Source organism: Xenopus laevis, chromosome 1L (assembly GCF_017654675.1).
Source record: "Xenopus laevis strain J_2021 chromosome 1L, Xenopus_laevis_v10.1, whole genome shotgun sequence".
NCBI classification, from domain to species: domain Eukaryota; kingdom Metazoa; phylum Chordata; class Amphibia; order Anura; family Pipidae; genus Xenopus; species Xenopus laevis.
The window spans coordinates 84,168,027-84,188,588 of record NC_054371.1 but is presented as its reverse complement, the minus strand read 5'-3'; the positions used below and the strand labels follow the sequence as shown (position 1 = coordinate 84,188,588).

Here is a 20,562-nt window from a genome sequence, read left to right as displayed (position 1 = left end):
CAAGTTATGGTACTACTAGCAACTTTTTATGGTTTGGAAAACAAATTTTTATGCAAGTTATCAGCCATGGACTGGTGGTCATTTGGAATTATCATCAATAAAATGGCCACCAGGAAGAAATCCTGAGAGGTCCATAGAAGCTACAATGAATGATGAGTCCCCAGGGCCAGATATTATGTGTTGAAGCCTAAAGGCCAGAATCATCCACCACCCCCGCCCAGCCACCTGCATGGCCACCCTCAACCGAGGCCCCCACCCCCCTTAGTATTTAGTAGAATTGATTCTAAAGCAACTGGACTTTTCTGATTTTTTTTTTTTAAAATGTTTCACCGTTCATCTGAGCAGATTCTTTAGCTCAACTGGTAGGGAATACTATACTGTGCATGTTCCAACTCATACTACTGAAAGAGAAAGAAGAAATATGACACATTGGAAAGTAGCCCATGCTTGTGCAATTTTTACCCTAAAAAAGCAAGCAGTTTTTTTCACTGCCTAACAAACTGGAACCCTCAGTAAATATTACTTTATGGTTGTCATGTGTTGCTAAGGTTTTTAAGGTCAGAAACATGGTGATGGAACGGATAATTTATTATTCAATATATTCCTGTCTGCAGCAGTTTTAACAAGTTAAGGGCACATAGGTCTTCTCTCCTCCATACTGGCTATGCAATTTCGTATCCATGGGTGTCTGCAGAAAAGGACAAGAGGGGGCAGTTGCCCCACCCTAAATTCTCCAGCTATTTCCAAGAAATTGTAAGTTTATTTCCCAACAACTCAAAATGTTTTTTTATACTTCCCACCACAAAGCAAGCTTTAATTGGGTTATCTTCTACATTGTCATGAATAGGTTCATCTTCAGTGAGATGTTACCCTATATGATTTTAGCTTACTTGCCCTACCCTGGAAATTTTTCCTCGGACACCCATGATCGTATCGATAGGATTTTTTATTTTTTGTAGTCATCAAAGGATGATTTTGAGGAATGGGAAGGAGATGCCTTTTTTCCAAGAATATCACAACCCAGGACAACTGCAACATTTCAGGCTTCTCTTTCTTGAGTTCCACCAGGCAGAAGAGATAAGCCAGTCTGCCTGTTGCATGGAGATCCCATCATCCTCTGCAACTGACTGGGCCTTATATGCCACACAGTATTACCTGTTACTGGGATAGTAATGCAACTAGGCAGTAACTATAGTTAGGCTACTATGAATTATATTTATCAATATTTTAAATGCAATAAAGTAGGTTGCATAGTTTGCTAGTTAGGAAGAAAATGTGTGTTACATACTGTTTTACATACTGTTTTGATTATATAAAATGAGCATATTTTGTCAAAGCAATAATAGTTAAACGATTCTAGTAACAATTAGATTAAGGACCTTGTCACAAAAAAATGATCACAGAATGCTCTTTACTTCTGCAACAATGTGGACTGGTGACAGATGGACAAAGGTGGGATTTTGGGTGTGTCAGACACCAGATTGAAGCTCAGCACCTTTTAAAACAATGGTTAAAAAGGTTTGTCCTATGCCAGAATGAACTGCTGAGTAGTTCTGCAATACTCCAGCACAAAGTCATTGGTCAGACAGGCAGGTCTGGGACTTGGGGAAAGAGAACATTGGAGAACATTTTTCCAATATCAATTCTAACATAAAACAAATGTAGCTGGACATTTCATTGACTGTAATAGGGGAGACCTGAGATTCTTTTTTGTTCCCAGCATTAAGAGGGACAATGGATGTGGCATTTTTTATAAAACTGTTTAGAGAGTGCACAAAATTAATTAGTGCTTAATGCAGAGTTAATGGAACATGCTGTTATTTAAAATGTATTCTTGTCACAGAGTACAAATAAGCATCACAATATGAACTTTTATATTTGCTTATAATGCAGCCACACCTAGTAACTTAGTAAGTGGCCTCTATAGGTACAAAACCTGACAGATTTTTCTCATTGTGTGGACATTATATGGAACAAACTTTACTTTACTGATACTTTGATTGTGCCTGCCCTGCTTTCATGTGATTTAATTTATTTTATGCAGTTCCTAGCTGAATGGAAGAACACCATCTATTTACACACATTTTATTTTGGGTTTCCTTTTGTATTAAATTTTGCATATTTTGTGCTGTGCTACAATGTGCGACTAAGTAGTTCTGTGATACTATGGAATGGTGCAGTATCGTTGGTAATTTTGTGGTAAGACTGGCAGACTGGCAGACTGAAGTTCAGCATCTTTCGGAAGTCCCTAGGAACATGCTTTGTTCTTTGCCACTATGCGTTGTTGAGTATTTATGAACTTTATGGATCATTCATTGTTATAAGTATAGGCCTGGAATATGTATAGGCCTGGAATTTGGGGGTAAACAGATGCCAAATTAATCTTCAGCAACTCTGAAAACCTATAGATACATTGTCCTTTGCTGCTACTGTGTGGTTCTACGATACTAAGGAATAACCAAATGGCATTGATCAGATGGTTCAGATAGGCCCATTAGTTTGCAAATTCAGCATGCATACCTCCCAACTGTCCTGGTTTCTGTGGGAAAGTCCAGATTTTGGCAACTCAGCCCGCTGTCACGGCTTTGTTACTGAAATGTCCTGAATTTCTCATTGATCTCCTGCACTGACTGGAGAAAAAAATACAAAGTTTACAAAGCCAAGCAGGTGCACTTGGATATGTTTGTAATAATTTAAGATAAGCAAATAAACAATTGTAACTATTTAGGACATGCAGGTCTCTTGGGAGAACTGAGACTAGCAGATTAAAGGGCAATTCGCTTTTATTAGCAAAACTGTTATAACACATAAAAGATTGCACTAAAACTCTCAGAAATGTGTTCAAACTTTCATAACCTGCCAAATTTTGTAAAATGGACATGGTAATTAGGGGGTGCGGTCATAAAATCGGCATGGGCAGCAAATTAATGCTATGGGTGGCATAGGCTTTTGAACCTCTTCATTTTTCAAATGTTGGGATTTATGAGCATGTACTGTACAAGTTTGTTCCTAACAACATGACTTTTGGTTTTTGGCCACACTTCCCTCTATGGGCAGCTCTCCCCAGTTGATGTCTCTGAAGTAGGGTTGTCACCTTTTAGTTCTACCCTACCGGCCGGTGAAGTAGAGGTAATGTTTTTGGGTGGGGTTGTGATGTGTTGGAGGCAGAGTCACAAAGTTTTGATACTGGTTTGGCCAGGAATGGACTGCAGTGCTTGGATTAGGTGAGTAGGGGAGCTGAGAGGGGCCGATCTGAGGTAGACCAGGGGCAGATTTGAAATGGGCCAGGGGCAGAACAATAGGGATTACAAATTTACCGGCTAATACATTGATGGTAAATTTGTAATACCAGTCCCGGCCTTGGCTAGGGTTGCCACCTGGCCGGTTTTTTGCCCGGTTAAAAATGATTGTTGATCCCAATGTTATTAATAGGGAAAAAAAGATAAATATGTAGGAAGGCCGGTGTTTTTTTCCAGAAAAGGTGGCAACCCTAGCCTTGGCTGCAGCAACGTAACTAAAGGGTGGCGGGCCCTGGTGCGGGATGCGCAGCCAGGCCCCCCTCCGTACGCCCGGAACCAGCGGAATTAGTGGCACGTGAGCTGCCGGGGGGGGGGCCCTGAGGGGTTGTGGGCCCTGACTCGTATTTTACTGGCTAGGCCTGTGAAATACCGGTAGGATTGCCACCTACCCGGTATTTTACCGGCCTGGTCATTAAAATTAAGCTTGATCCCAATGTTATTAAAAGGGAAAATCCATAAAACGATAGGAAGGCCCGTATTTTTTTCAAGAAAAGGTGACAACCCTACTCTGAAGCTAGGGGGAATGATGTATAATGACGGGAGTGCTGGCGGGAGGGAACCTGCCCTTTTTAATAGATATTGTCAGATACACAGACTTGGGATTTGGGGTAAACAGATACCAGACTGAAGCTCATAAATGAAAGCCCTAGATACTGTACATTTTGCCTTTGCCACAATGTGCTGCTGAGTAGTTGCAACTGTCAGGAAAGTCTGATCAAATCATAAAGCAGACCAAACTGCTGGGGCCCTTGAATTATGCAAAATTTACAAGTTATGCACTTCTTTCTATGTTTTGTAACACTGTTTCCTTCTTTATAAAGTTGTTAGAAAAAAAAAGCTGTCTGCAGCTTGTGGTTCACACCCCCATCTCTAGCAGAAGGCTCCCAGCTGCTGTTTGGAGTGGACTGTCACCTCCTTCTCTTCACTGCTGTCCCTGCTGCTGCTGTCGGCTTAGCAAGGAGATGAGCTTCTTGTTGTGAGTGCAATTGCCATTGTGTGTCCCCCTCTCTGTGTCAGCACCTAGTCCATTGGACATTAGCACCTTTATCTCCTTCCACCTCCAGTCTATCAGTCTTCCTATTGTTGCAGAGTGATCTGTCTATTGTCACCCTGAGTTAACTCCGCTGTGGGTCTGTCCTTTGTCTGACTGTCTGTCTATGTTTAAACAATACACTCTGAATATATGATCCAAACTGTAGCCTGTTTTCTACTGATCTGCACGTACTGTATTAGTATGATTTACTATTCTCCCATTGCAGCTGTGGTATGTACAGTATATGGTATGTACACGCTTCAGTAGCGAAATATATCAAATTGCTGATTTTTCAGAAAACTCTGCCATAATACATTTGTCCCTGACGTACCACTGAACTCTTTAACTGCTCCCTCATTTGGCAAAAGTGGCCTCTGAAATACCAAAATTCTCCACAGATTTTACCCCACATCTGAAGGAATCAATGTCATATATATATATATATTTATATATACATTTTAGGCACTACTCAGATATTTGTAATGTAAATAATATGATTTAAATATTTGTGTTATATCTGCTGTGTGAAATTAAATATTGATGGACTAAAATTAGTGGGGAAATGGATAATGTCATTTATAGCCTACTATACTTTGAAGGATTTGCATTGGACAGGTAGAATAGTGTAATCCCATATGCTACAAAACAGTATAACTGCTGGTAGAACCTTCACCTTGGTTACTTTATACAGTTGCCCTTCGTGTATTTTTCCATCTAAGATAGTATGCCTGAGGCAGCTGTATTCTTTAGCCATGTACTGTTTGTTGCCTAGGGACAGCAGCTTCATCCCCAAATTTCATTGTGTGTTTACTAATGGCTAAGGATGGGCTTATGTGCCTTTTAATAGCCCATCCTTTAATAGCCTCTTAATACTTTGTAGGGTTCTTTATAGAGACAGTTCACTGTCATACTCAATGTTCTTGATATCCAAGCCTTCAAAGTGTAAAGACTATGACAGTTTGGAGGCCTCAGGTCATACTAACCTTGTTCACAGTAAATGTTCCTATTTATCTAGACATTTGAACATCTAATTCTGACACACGCTTCATGGACATGACCTACATTTTGGGGGATGATTTACCATGCACCAACCCTTGTTGCAACCATGGATACCTGGAACTGTTTTTAATTATAGTTTTCTGTTATCTACCAGTGAAATCATTGCAAGCAAGCTATCCTATTTATATGTTCAGGAAATATATGACTCCATATAATGAATGTTTCTCAGATCTAAACCTCTTGTGAACTAGGTTGACATACAATATTTCTTAATATTTACTTCTCTGAGGGTTTGTTTAGCTGATTAGCAATTATAACTGAGACATGGGGTGTCTATATACAGAATTGCACAATTTTATTGCTTATGCTTCCAAGAACTACTTCACTCTGCACTACTGCAGGGGGCCTTTATTTCTGCTCACCCTACGCAACTGTCAGACTTGATGTGTCCATTGTACTCCATGAGGCACTGCTGGGGTTTTGTGCTGAATGCTCTGCTCCCAAAGCCTCTCTCTCTTGCCCACAGGCTAAACTGACTCTACAAATCAGTATCCACTAGTTGCCTCATTGTACCCCATAGGGAGGGCAGCTAAGGATGGAACTGTGGAGAATATACATATTGTATTAGCTCAGGATACTGCTGAGAGTCAAATGTTGACTTTCAGACACATGTTTAAAATCCTTTCAGCCCTGAAATTTATCACAGGGCAAGATTTGAAATAGGGCCCTACTGGGCTTGCATTAGCACAATGCAGGTGCTTTTAGAACTTCTTAACTAAAGGCTAATGTGTTCCAAGGGATTTAGTTACAGATCATGATGATCATGAAGATGATTTAAAAAAGGCATTCTATAGAAAAGCCACAGTTTGCAGCAATTATGCAGACTCCCTTTGGACTCCAAAATGGTAATAGTCGAGTAAATCAGTCTGTTAAGCTGTGTGCTTAATCAAGCTTTTACTAGAGCAGGGTGAGGTGAACTCTGTTTCTGCCCTAGATCAAAGATGAATATGAGGAGTTGTTGTTTGGCACAAGCTGAATAGGCCTAGTTGGAAGATTCCAAAGATATAGAGTTGTAATAATGTTTGGCCTGTACCACACGTAAAGATCACACATGCTTTCAAAGGAAATTTGTGGTGGAAAAAGTTAAGGTCTAGGAAAAAGGTAGAGTATAAGAAACATTCAAAATTGCTTTCATTTTGGACACTAGCTATACGTGTATAATATTTCATTGCCCAACCTGACTCATCATATTATAAACTGTCAAAATGTCCCTGAAACCTGATTTCCAGGCTTACACAGCCACCATTTTGATTCTCCTCCAGTTCCACATCATTATCTTAGCAGCTGTTATGTTTGTGTCAGGCCGTCTGAAGTGAGGGCGAGTGGGATGTGGTCACAGTGGCGTAAGAAGAGGAAATCATACTAGGGTTGTGTTCTTTAATAGGACATATTTATTGTGTAGAAAAAAAACAAACAGCTCTAACATATGCAGCTAAAGCTGCTATTTATAATAGTTGTAAAAGAAATGTCTTTAAATTACCCCAAAAATGTATACTATATTGTCAATAACAATTTGCCCCAAATTGCCCAAAATCAAAGACAAAGTAAGAACAACAAAATGTATAGTGTGTATATACAGTATGTTTCAAATACAAGTAATGGTGGATGCAGACATCATTAAGTTGAATATTGATGTGTTAATAATTTGGTTAAAGGACAAGCAAAGCCATATTCATAGGTTTGTTAGGCACCCCCCCAGTGAATGTAATTGCTAACCCTGGTGCTCCTCTATGCTGAAAAACACACCAACCTATAGTAGATTTTATGTGTGCACTGCGCTTTTGTGTCTGATTTATCGCACAGTGGGTTCTTGCAATGATCCAGGACTGGACGGGCCCATGCGCAGTAGAGGTCAGACATTACTATAGTATGCATGCACCAGTCCAGGACCACTGAAAAAGATACCTTAGTGTGCATACACAGCCCACAGAATCCTGCGAACACTCGCATCAAAGTACAGTGCGTTTTCAGCAAAGAGGATCACCCATGGAAATACGTGTAGGCACTCCAATAAATTAACCTCTACCCTGCCATTCATGATATACACTGTAACTTATTGTAGCTCCGGTGGACCCCAAGGGGGGGTGTGGGCCTGGGTTTGATCGCACCCCCACACCCCCAGTAGATATGCCACTAAGCAGATTTTCAGTTATATCCACTAGGGAGAGCCTAACAAACTAAATATCACTTTCCTCATATTTTAACCCACGAGACAAAGAATTTAAAGCATTAGCCCTCGGTATTGTAATATTCAGTTACTTCCAGCCTGTAAAATGCTTTTTATTATTGCCCTAATTTTAATGCTGAAATGTTTGTTTTTGTTGCTTTTTTTTGTGATACTAGTGTCTGTGTACAGGTGCTTCAGAGACAGAGCCAGGTCTTTTTGTACAAAGAAACCTGATGATGTTGGGCTTGGCTCTAACCTAAAGTTTCTCTCTCTCTCCTGTTACACACTTATTTTAGTTACATTTCTAAGATAGCACTAACCAGTGAAAGATAAGCGACACATTTAAAACAAAGGGAACCAGAAATGGCTTATTAAAGGCAATAACTAATTATAAATATATTTTGCCATGAAATCTTAACAATTGGATTATTACATCAAAAGTTAGATGCAGATTATTATTGCATTTGTGGAATGGTATCTGATGGCTACACTGCTCAATGTGATTTATTAAATCTTATCTTTAAATCTGGATGTGGGCGAACAATTATTTCATTTTGATTAGAAACGATGGCTGTGTTTCAGTAATTTATTTTTTCCGGCCTTCCTGTAATGCTGTTATGTCAGTGACATGCTGTCCAAACAGACATGTGTGCTGTGATTTCCTAGCTGGGAGGTCGGCTTTCTTAAAGGGGTGGATCACCTTTACATTTATTAATCTTTTTACAGTTTTTGAATTATTTGCCTTCCTCTTCTGCCTTCAGCTTTTAAAGGAGGGTCAAAAAAACGATTACTCTGTGAGGCTACAATTTTATTGTTGCTGTTACTTTTTATTACTTATATTACTATGCAGGCCCTCTCCTATTCATATCCCCATCTGTTGTTCAAACCACTGCCTGGTTGCTAAGGTAAATAAGACCCAAACAACCAAATTCGGAGAGGCGCTCAAAAAAGCACTGAAAAAGAAACAATTGCAAATTGTCTCAAAATGTCAATGTCTGCATTATACTTAAAGTTAAATTACCCTATAAAGATAATTACTCTATTAGTCATTTCTGCCCCTCTGTAACAAATACATAACATGGATTATATCTTTAGGGTTCTAAATCATTCAATTCCTTACAAATTATATTTCTATGGAACAATGTAATCAGTTAAATGAAGTGTCTGACAAAATGTTTACAATAAATGGACTGCACTGAGGCACTGGGAGACCAAGTGGGCATAAAGATTTATATGTTTCCTCATAAAAAACTGCAATATGAGGGTACAAGGATACACTGACCACTTAATATGCAGAATGGAGGGATTATAAAATAATGGAGAAGGTTTGAGGATTTGCACCAGCCCCCCCTCTCCATTGCCTTTACCAATAATGAAGTAAACAGTGCAAAACAACACTCCTTAGCAATCCAGAGTTCTTCAGGTAGGGGGAGCAGGCCCTGGTACAGTTGCACCCCCTGCTCACTGGAAGTTCCGCCACTAGAGCATTAAAATAATGCTTTAAAATCGCTGTCTATGTCATACTAGAAGCTAATTTCAAGTAGAACTTCCCTTTAAGAAAAACTTTAAGAAAAAAAATACATTGAGAAAATACATTTAAGAAAAACTTTAAGAAAAAAAATACATTGAGACTAAGCAATGAGAGCTAAAAGATTTGTAGATATTACCATCTGAATGTTCTTGTTCTATTTTCTTGCTTTAACTCCCATTCATGAAGCGTGGACTGGCAATCTGTGGGTTCTGGCAAATGCCAGAGGGGCTGCTATAAGGTCCAATAGAAAGTCAGTATTTAGTGGGCTGGTGGGGGCTGTTTGGGCCTCTATGTGGGCTGATTGGGCCTCTGTGTACCTGAAATGCCAGGGCCTATTTGAATTCTCAGTCCGGACCTGAGTGTGACCGTAACCTTTTCACAATGAAATCATACTTGAGTGGGCAGAACACTGTGTCTAAATCATAAGCACTGACTTGAACATTGCAGACCAAATATCTAACTTTTATTACTGGCAAGCAATGCACTGGTTGTTTCTCTAGCAATAGCATGTGGTTACTTGTTCCTTCCCTTAGTCATAATTTCTTAAATCATCATAAAGCCATGCCCTGGCCCTCAGTCCTTTTGTTTTTATATATATATATATATATATATATATATATATATATGGGAGTCAGACAGTCCAGGATGCTTAGGTAGAGTGCTTGTTGCAGAGTGAGTTTTTCTTTCTTACTGACACCCTGCATAAAGGGAAGGTTTGGTCGTGCAAGGCGTGAATCGCTAGTGGGGAGAAGTGAAACCAATACACAGGAAGAGAGAGACAAACACACAAAGCCTTCCATATACTAGCAGAACTACAACAAAGGCTTAGTTACCTTTAGAGTCCTGCTGAGTTAAGAAAACACTGTCTAGGTTCTTTTTTAAACTAATTTGGGATATCTATATAATCACCACGTTGGGGAGGGAATTAGTTAAAAAAGACATTTTGGTATAATGGGTGCTCACTGCTCAGAACAACAGATTTATTTTCTGTGCCACAGAAAAAAAATTGTGGGGGTCAGGACCTGGGACCCCACAACTGTTCACAACACTTAAAGTTTAAGGTGGACTAATACCGCATTCTTTCTTTAAATTCATTTGAAAGATATTTTTTGTTGCAGTGAAGTTATGCTAAGTCTTGCTTATAATAATATTTCCAGTGCTAATAATAAATCTACTCCTATGATATATCTTATCAGATAAGGTAAGATGTAAATTTTATTCATTCTTTATAAGTGGTGCCTTTTCTGCCACAAATCACTTTTCATGTACCGTATATACTCGAGTATAAGCCGTCCCGAGTATAAGCCAAGGTACGTAATTTTACATCCAAAAACTGGGAAAGCTTATTGACTCGAGTATAAGCCGAGGGTGAGAAATGCAGCAGCTTCTGGGTGTTTCAATCTCGTTTTTGGATGACTATTCTTAGGCGCTGCTACTATTCTAATTCGTCTGCAAATATTCTTAGGCGCCGGCTACTATTCTAAGGCGCCGGCGAATATTCTTAGGCGCCGGCTACTATTCTAAGGCGCCGGCGAATATTCTTAGGCACCGGCGACCGTTTTTGCGCTTGACCCGAGTATAAGCCGAGGTAGAGTTTTTCAGCATATTTTGGGGGCTGAAAAACTCGGCTTATACTCGAGTATATACGGTATTCATTTTTCTCACATCTTATCGCTCAAGTTTGTCTTACTAGAAAATTCAAGAGCTCACATTTGCCAAGATCCAGTCTCACCCATGGTCACATCATCTTTTACTCCCATGAAAATCTTTCTATCTGTATAAATGGCCAATAAGAACTCCATTAAGTTTAGACATTGCAGTAAAATTAATTAAGAAATTGATAGATTTATGGAAATGGATTGATTTATTTTCCGTGCCACAGAAAAAAAATTGTGGGGGTCAGGACCTGGGCCACCACAAATGTTACTGCTACAAATGTTGGAAGGTATAAGCATGGGTGCCTCCTATTACACAACTGTATTTGCATATCAGTGGAATAATTATAAAAAGGACAGACCTGTTCTCTGCAAGGAGGCCCAATACCTAGTAACGACAATTGAGAAGGGGAATCGCAAGTGACATGCAAGTATTTGTGGATGGTGCCTGGAAAAGTTTTTGCCTGGAGCCAAGAAGTTATGTCCCCCACTACATATAGGACATATAATATTTTTAAAAGTAGGTATTGCATTTTTTTTCTAAAATTGTTTAGTGAAACCTACAGCCAATCATTAACGGCACAAAGAGGCTTAATTTTATATCTAAATGATAACATAAGCGGGAACTACTATACTACTTGCCTATACAGAAGAGTAAAAAAGAATGTAGAAAAAGAAGATGCAGTTGCTGCTAGCGAGCCCAGGAATATAGTGGTGTTGACTGATGCACAATATATATGTGCAAAACAGAGCATCATCTCCTAGGGTATCAAGCAGATTTGTTGGGCCTAGTAACTTCTAATTATATCACAAACAGTAGCTCTCAGTAGTGATGGTCGAAGCTGCACTGTTTCGTCTAAAAATTTGTGAATATACCGTGAAATTCACGAAATGGCAAAACATTTGCGAAACACATTAAAGTCAATGGGCGTCAAAATTATTTTGACGCATGCGTCAATTTTTATAAGCGCTACTATTTGGTCCAAATGCATTAAAGGGGAAGTTAAGTCTAAAATAGAATAAAGGTGGCCATACACGGGCCGATAAAAGCTGCCGACAGACCGTGCCGGCAGTTTATTGGCCCGTGTATGGGGGCCCCCGACGGGCTTCCCCGATCGAGATCTGGCCGAAAGTCGGCCAGATCTCGATCGGATGGGATTAAAAATCCCGTCGGATCACGGCCGCATCTGTTCGTTGATGCGGTCCCGCGATCCGACCGCCCGTTTGGCGAACGCTAGGATCCGATCGTTTGGCCCTAGGGCCCACGATCGGATCAGCCCGATATTGCCCACCTCGGAGGGAGATCTGCTCGTTTGGCGACATCGCCAAACGAGCGGATCTATCCGTGTATGGCCACCTTAAGGCTAGAAATGCTGTATTAAAAACAGCACAAGTCAAATAATATCTGCCAGAAGCCGATACTGCAAGACTGATTAATAATCAGAATACAGACTGCACTGGGTCCTTTGTTGTCATGTAATCTAATATGTATTTTATAATGTTTGTATTGTTTAATACAAACTTTTTCCAACTCTGCAGAACCAGTGGCTGCAGCGAACTAATCCACCAAATAGAAGCCCAGTTTATCTGTTTAAATCTGGCTCAATGATCTTTGTCCCTGCAGCTGGAGTTTGAAACAGTAAAGGTGATATAAAGGCAAAAATAAAATCCAATACAAATCTCTACACAGTCGCCGACTGCTTTACATGGAAAAAAACAAAGCTGCTTGAGTTCTGCATGGCTGGGGAGTAAGGCGGGGGCTCCCTCTGCTGTTCATAAGTATGATTGTTTCCCTGGAGAAGCAGTTAGGGACCATCTGACAATTACTATCCACAGCAGTAAATGAAGGGAGAATTCAACTGCATACAGTCAGGTTTCTTATAAAAATGGTACACATTTTTTAATTAAAGTATATTGGAGATAGGTTTCTTTTTGATTAAAGAAAGTAAAAATAGGATTTTATTTTTTTGCCTTTACATGCCTTTTAAAGTCAATGGGCGTCTGAATAATTTTGATGCGCAACAAGTTTTGCGCAGCAGATTTTTAGCTGGCAAATTGTTGCTGCAGTTTCTCAAATGAATTTGCTTGCTGTGAAATGCGGAAATTTGCAGCGAATTTGTGTCTGGCAAGTTTATTTGCCCATCACTAGCTCTTAGACATTGCCCAACACTTTATTTACTCACAACAAAAGACTACATGCAGCCTCTGATGTTAACAAAAACAACACATGAATATTATAAGTATAAAATCACATGCAAAATGTGTCACTTGTAGTGATGGGCGGATCTGAACGGTTATGCTTAGCTGAAAATGTTCAAAACAGCGAAAATTTGCAAAAATGCAGTGCAGTCTATGGGCAACAAAATTATTTTGCTACATGACAAATTGTGCAACAAATTTTTGGTGCACAAGAAATGTTTTCATCCATAAGAGTCTATGGGCGCCATTTTCAGGGAGAAACTTTGCTAGTTACTTCCACTGAAAAAATATGTATGACGTGTCCTAAAACATCTTTCTAGAATGACTTTTCCTGAGCCCTCCCCACCATTTATCTGACGCCTGAAATCTGCTCAGATACATGGTGGGCACCTTTATATTGCCTGGGGTAAAGGAATTAGACACAACAGTTATGGTTTTGAAGACATAACTTTTTTCTGTTCAAAAAATAATCCCATCAAATATATTATAGCACAGCTCTAAAAGTAAAGGATAGTTTGCTTTAGTTATTAATTATTATTTAGTTGTTTTTTAATGCACCTGCGAATCATGAAATCTATTCTCTGAAAATAATAATAATAAGTTAAGGGTTCAGGGTATTCCCACCGAGAAAAGGTGTATCATATGGACAATGAATAATTGTGACACATCCAGCTGTACCTCTGTGTGGAAATCAACCTATAGTATACTTGGTTAGAGTCTGAGAATAGATTGTAGGCTGTTACACAGCAGACCTTATGTCAAGGGAACTCTCTGTGGAACTAACACATGTTCCATGCACGTACCCCTGGGTTCTGTGAATTTATTGCTATATTTATGAGCCTGATCTTTGTATGTGCCTGACACGACTTCATTGATTATTTCCCAGTGATCCAAACTGCATCTGGAGCAGGGTTAAACAGTATAACAGCTGGGCCTTCTGCTTTCTTTTGTTGTGTGACTCCCATGTGCGCTGGGCTTCTGTAAAAGTCTTGCCATATACTGTATTAGTCATGCTTGTTATGTTGAGTGTAGAATAGCTGGGCCATATCTGCTCTCTTAGGGCACAGTTGTAAGTTGCTAAAAAGTGTTAAGCACATTTTATTGTGAAATTGCTATTTGCCTTCACAAGCTGAGCTATTAGTTGTGTTTTCACAATACACTGCTTGGTTTCTGATGCAAGCTTTCAGCTCTTATATACACAAATGCATATAGTTTCTCATCATAGATTTACAAATATTGGTTCTTTCTACCTGGTTTTTTGTTTGTCTTGTCATGGCTTTGTCATTTTGCTTAATGTACCAGTTTCAAAATATTAATATTTCCTAAAAGTAATAAGTGCTTATTTGTTAAGTGTCAGCGAGGTGCAAAGTATATGCTCGCCATCAGTTTTACTTGGACAGTCTGGTTTTTACATGGTCTGCCTGGTTCAAAACTGCCTCTCTGGGATTCAAACTGGCTTTATTGAGACATGGGCTCAGACCCTGATACACTTGGCCAAGGGTATCGGGGTCTGAGCCCATGTCTCAATAATGGCATTTTAAGCAAAGAAAGCCAAGACTGGTGCTGTCAATATTTGAAAATTGTGAGTGAACGGATACATGGTGGAAACCGTTATACGCGCACCAGGCTCTAAGAGTTGGGAGGTTACAGGTGCTGACTAAGAAACCTGCTTGGGATTCAAACTGGAACACAGACAGAACTTTGCCAATATGATCTCTCAATTGGGCCAATTCCTGCCTGTAATTTCATAGTTCCACCCCCTGCCCATAATGGCATTACCCCATCCTCTAACACTACCCTCCTAACATCATCAGTCCCACTTCATGATATCACTGTATGGACAGAAGAGAATTGCTAGTAGCCATAGCAAATTGTTTTGTCATTTGCCCACTACACATTTTGGCATTTTGCCATCCCCGGTGCCCTCTGACATGACTCCTTGCACTCCCAGAATGGATCACAACTTGGCATGCTCTTATCTTGGTTTTGCAAGGCGAAAGGGTGCCCTATTATTATTACCTACCCAGGATAGGCTGGTTAATCAAAATGTAAAAAAAAATCACATTTCAGGTCTCAGCCTTTGTGTAAAAATGTTGTTCTGAGAGAATTTTTAATAGATGCTTTACAGTCATTTACAATACCATGCAACTTAGTAGGCAAATACTTATTGGAGAAATGCACATTAGTAAACTGCAGGAAAACTCACACATGCTTTTGAAAAGTTATATGTTTAACCCTGAACCAATCTTTTTATAGATACAGTATGACAATACTTACATGTGCCAAAAAGCTATGTTAACTTAATTTACATGGAAAGATTTATATAATTTTAATAAATCAGCCGTTTGTCTGAATTTGGCAGCATTTCAAACATTATATGTGTTAGTTTTCTCATTACAGTGTTCAGGCTGTTAGCTGAAGTAGAATTTCTTAACCGTTTTCTCAGGAACCCAAGTTATTCAAGTCAATATATTAATTTTTAGTTTGGATTTTAATGTGAGAGGTGCAGCTGAATGAATCTGTATTGTTGGCAAACAGTCATATTGATTTTCTTTTTTGAAGTTTTCAGTATTGTTAGTAGACTTCTGGTATGATAATGCGTAATACAGCAAGACCCCTTATTTAAACAAAAGAAAAAACCCTGGCCTCAGTCATTCCAGATAATAGATCCCATACTTGTACTGGTATGGGATCCTCCCTTATTTGGAAACCTGTTATCAGAAACCTCTGAATTCCAGGGAGGTCCTCTACTGTAGAATCCATTTCAAGAAAATAATTCTAGTTTTGAAAAAAATGATTTTAGTTGTTCTCTAACAATAAATAGTACCTTGTACCAACTGAATGAATCCATACTGGCAAAATATCCTGTTGGGTTTATTTAAAGGGATACTGTCATGGAAAACCATTATTTTTTCAAAATGCATCAGTTAATAGTGCTGCTCCAGCAGACTTCTGCACTGAAATCCATTTTTCAAAAGAGCAAACAGTTTTTTATATTTCATTTTGAAATATAACATGGGGCTGGACATATTCGGTGTCGGACTGGCCCGGTGGGACACCGCGAAAAAACTTGGTGGGCCCCAACCCTCGTGGGCCCCCGCTGGGCCAGACCCCCCCTCCGATATTTAAATTTTTTGTCAAATATGGTTTTCGGCGCTGCACAGCACCGTCTGCGCATGCGCGCGAGTGACGCTGCTCGCGCATGCGCATGGCGCCGTTCATGTATGCACACTGAGCAGTGCCTTCACACAGTCGGCGCGTCACAGTAGGGGGCTGGGGGGCTGGAGGGGGCCCTGGACCAGCAGTTCCGGTGGGCCCCGGGCCCTCCACTCCGACCCTGGACATATTTTCAGTTTCCCAGGAGCCCCCAGTCATGTGCCTTGTGCTCTGATAAACTTCAGTCACTCCTTACTGCTGTGCTGCAAATTTGAGTGATATCACCGCCCCCAGCAACCTAACAACAGAACAATGGGAAGATAACCAGATAGCAGCTCTCTGACACAAGATTACAGCTCCCTGGTAGATCTAAGGACAGCACTCGATGGTAAAAATCCATGTCCCACTGCGACTCCTTAAGTTATAATGAATAGGAGAAACAATAGCTGTCAGAAAGCAACTCCATCCTAAAGTGCTGACTCTTTCTAAAAGCACATGACCAGGCAAAATTACCTGAGATGGCTGCCTACACCCCAATATTACAACTAAAAAAAACACTTATTGGTTCAGGAATTAAATTTTATATGGTAGAGTAAATTATTTGCAGAGTAAACAGTGTAATTTAGAAATAAAAACTACTCCATAAAAATCATGACAGAATCCCTTTAATGTTTAAAGAGGTTGTTCACCTTTCAAGCACATTTGTTTTTTAAGTTCAGTTGTTTTTAAATTATTCCCCAGAAATAAAGACTTTTTTTCGATTACTTTCGATTACTTATTCTTTACTGTTTTTCCAAAACAAAGTCGAATGCTCGTGTCTCTAGTGTTTGAGTCAGGCAGCTCAGTAATTCAGGTGCAGACTCTAAACCAGGGGTCAGCAACCTTTACTATCAAAAGAGACATTTTGCCCCCCTCGTCCACTAAAGAAAAATAGTCTGGAGCCGCAAAACATAACAGCTTAGAAACTTCTAAAAGTATTAACCTTTTTTTTAATTTTAACTGTTACAACAACAGAATACAACAAACAGAAGTGCAGTGTGTATGTGTAGGCCTACTTTGAATTAAATTACACACTGAATAGCACTATTAAATGCTAGTGTTCTCATCTGTTTAATGTGACTTCTGTTTCTGAAGCTCCATGCTGATCTTCCCTCTATTGTCTTAGGTGTGTGACCGCTGTAAGGACCATGATGAATCATCTTGCTGCGGCTCGGTCTTGCCTGTCATTTCTGGGACGTCTATACAGCCCTCACACCTGCTGGCGGCTTCCTGAGTGTGCGACCACGGTAAGCTAACATCGGTCTCACACTCAAAAAGCCGCCAGCAGGTGCGAGGGCTGTATAGATGACAAGACCGAGCCGCAGCAAGCAGGATGAAGAGCCGCATGAGGCTCCCTAGCCGCTGGTTGCCTACCCCTGCTCTAAACTGTTAAAATGTTGCAACATTTAGTCGATACATTTCTCAGCAGCATCTCTGGAGTATTAGCAACTATTGTATCAATTCTAACAGCTGCCTATAATGAAACCCAGAGATTCTGCTCAGCAGGGACAAACAAGAAATGTATCAACTAAATGTATCAATTTAGAACAGTTTACAGGGTCGGCGACCCCCCTCCCAGAACTGCTTTAGAAGGTGAAAAATTACACTTTACAGTTAAATATTAAAGAAACGGTCACACATAGAAAATAGAAAGTAATTGGGAATAGTCGTTATTTCTGGTAAACGATCTGAAAACAACTAGTTGTTTGAAAATGAACAACAGGACCGCCAACAGAAATCGCAGGGCCCCATACGACAAAATTCCTGGGCCCCCTGGGCTGCGGCCACCGCAAGCCCCACTTCCAGGTCTGCCCTCCCCACACAGTAAAAAAACAAAAAAAATATTGGTGGCTAGGGTTCCCACACATGTTAATAAAAAATAAAAAGATATTGGTGGTCAGGGCCCCCCATAAAAAAAACATTTGTGGCCAGGGCCCCCCCATTAAAAAATATTGGTGGCTAGGACCCCACATGAGAAAAAAAATTGGTGGCCAGGGCCCCCCCTCCACACATTATAAGAAAATTGGTGGCCAGGGCCCCTTAAAGTCCATGCCTTCCCGAAGTCAGCAGCTCTCAGAAAGATGTGAGGCTCGGCTAATCAAGTAAGTGTGGCGTGGTCGGGGGCCCCCCTTACCCTCTGGGGCCCCCTACAACTCTACCCCCTGTCCCCCCCTGATGGCTGCCCTGGTGAACAACACCTTCAAAGTTCCTGTTGAAGCTCAGTGATCCAGGTGCAGGTTCTGGACTGTTACAATTAGCTGATACATTTCTTACCAGCATCTCTGGAGTATTAGTAACTATTGTATCAATTATAGAAGCTGCCTTTAATAAAACTCAGGAATTCTGCTCCGCAGGGCCAAAGATAAGAAAATGTGTATAGAAGGTGGAAAATTAAACTTTACACTCCAATTTTAGAAAAATGGCCACAAATAGAAAATATAAAGCAATTTAAAAAAGTCTGTATATTTGGTGAACTATCTGAACCATCTTATACTACTGGTAATAACTATGACCTATTTGCCTCTTAAATGATTTATAACTGAAAGATCCTTTATCCAGAGAAGCCCAGGTCCCAAGCCTTATGAAGAATAGGTCCTATAATTGTAATAAAAGTAAGATCAAAACATTAAAATATATATACATATACTGTATAAGAAAAGGCATATATGCATAGAAACAAAATGGTTATGTTTATCTCTGAGCCATAATTTGTAAGATAATGCACCAAATATGTATGGGTTATAGAAAATTCCATGTATATTATTTAAACGTAATCCTCACTATTTTTATTTTATGGAATCACTTTCCCTTTAATAAGAGATGAGCGCAACTTTCCCAGTCAGCCAAGAATGCTTTCATTCAAACCCCTCATTGTCTCATTCTCTAGTACAATTGGAAAGAAGCCCACATTCTGTACCAACTGGTAGAACTGAGTTGCACACAGTGTGGCTTTACAGTGATTTGATATTAGTGCGCCCAAGACACATTTTTGCTTACAATTGTTACGCTTGACTTGTTTCAGAACACAATGTCAGCTATATTTCTATCATCAGTGTAGGGTGCAGGGAAATCCCATCATGTAATGTGCACACAATGACTCTAAAAATACTTTTTTCTTCCTTTACATCAGAGAATGTAAGTCATGCTTTTTAACTGAACAATAAAACCAGACAACAACAAGCATGTAAAAGAAAACTGGATCCTCAGCAGTTCCCACTGCACTGTTACTGATTGACTTGTCTGTGTGTCTTAACTTGTGTATTATTGGTTCTGTGCAGGTCTGGGTGCAGGCACATCAGAAGGCTCTTAGGAACATAGAGGCAAATCCTCAGTCTGCGTTTATCCCCAAGCAGAGAATCTGCCACATGTGACATTAGACTAAAGGGAACTCGATGTGTTGATGACTAATAAGGCACTGGACTCCCTGGCCTGTCTATTGCAAAGGGGCCTGGGCTGCAGCTTCATTAGTCATATTGTTAATCTAGCCATAATGATTTGAGGTTATGTTCATTTTTGCTATTTAAAGGAGAAGGAAAGCTAAGGAGGCATATTATTGCCAATAGATTAGCTGCAATAGTGCAAGCTGGAATGCTATAATTATCCTGTAGAATGTTTTACCTGAGTAAAAAGCTCTAGAAGCTCTCTGTTAGGATAGCAGCTGCAGTATTAGCTTGGTGTGACATCACTCCCTGCTCGCTTATAGTTTACTGGTTTATTTAGGTGGACCTTTCTGATAAGGCTTAGTAAACCTCCTTTGCTTATTCTTTAAAAGGATTCTGTCATGTGAAAACATGTTTGTTTTTGTTTTTTTAAACACATCAGTTAATAGTGTTGCTCCAGCAAACTTCTGCACAGAAGAGCAAACAGACTTTTTTTATATTTAATTTTGAAATCTGACATGAGGCTAGACATGTTAGTTTTCCAGGCGCAACTACTGATCATATAATCTACGTTTTTTAAAGGAAAATAATGTGCCATTAATCAGAGCTGTAGATTATACAATAGATGTAAACATTTGCTTTAAAGGGGACATAAAATGTAAATAACACTCTACCAACTGTGAACCCTAGCTTTACAAAGCAGACATTAAGCACTAATCGGAGATGGAAAACTATTTTCCAATTAATTTCTACCAACCACTATATCATCTTGTTGTTATTTTGTATACCATAATTATTATGAAGTGTGGCTTTGCCAATATTATGCAATAATTATACACCAGAAGAGGGAATAAGTGTTTTGTGCCATAAAAAGGTGTTTAATGTCTCTAATTCAGTCATGTGAAGCAGTGTCGGACTGGGCTGCCAAGGGCCCACCAGAAAACCTTAGACAATGTGCGCATTCTCCAAGCTAATTTTCTTCCACTTCTCACTCAATCTTTTTATTTTATTTTTTACATGATACATTCTATTTTCCATCTATTT

General features: G+C 39.7%; 1 protein-coding gene across 1 annotated transcript in view; it reads left to right on the top strand.

The window, feature by feature from the left end:
- The first annotated feature begins 4,199 nt into the window (after nt 1-4,199).
- Nucleotides 4,200-20,562, top strand: part of mob1b.L (MOB kinase activator 1B L homeolog) — a 48,676-nt gene continuing 32,313 nt past the window's right edge. The window contains 1 exon segment of the mRNA NM_001091796.1: nt 4,200-4,275. Coding sequence (NP_001085265.1) covers nt 4,262-4,275 — 14 coding nt within the window. The 5' untranslated portion in view covers nt 4,200-4,261.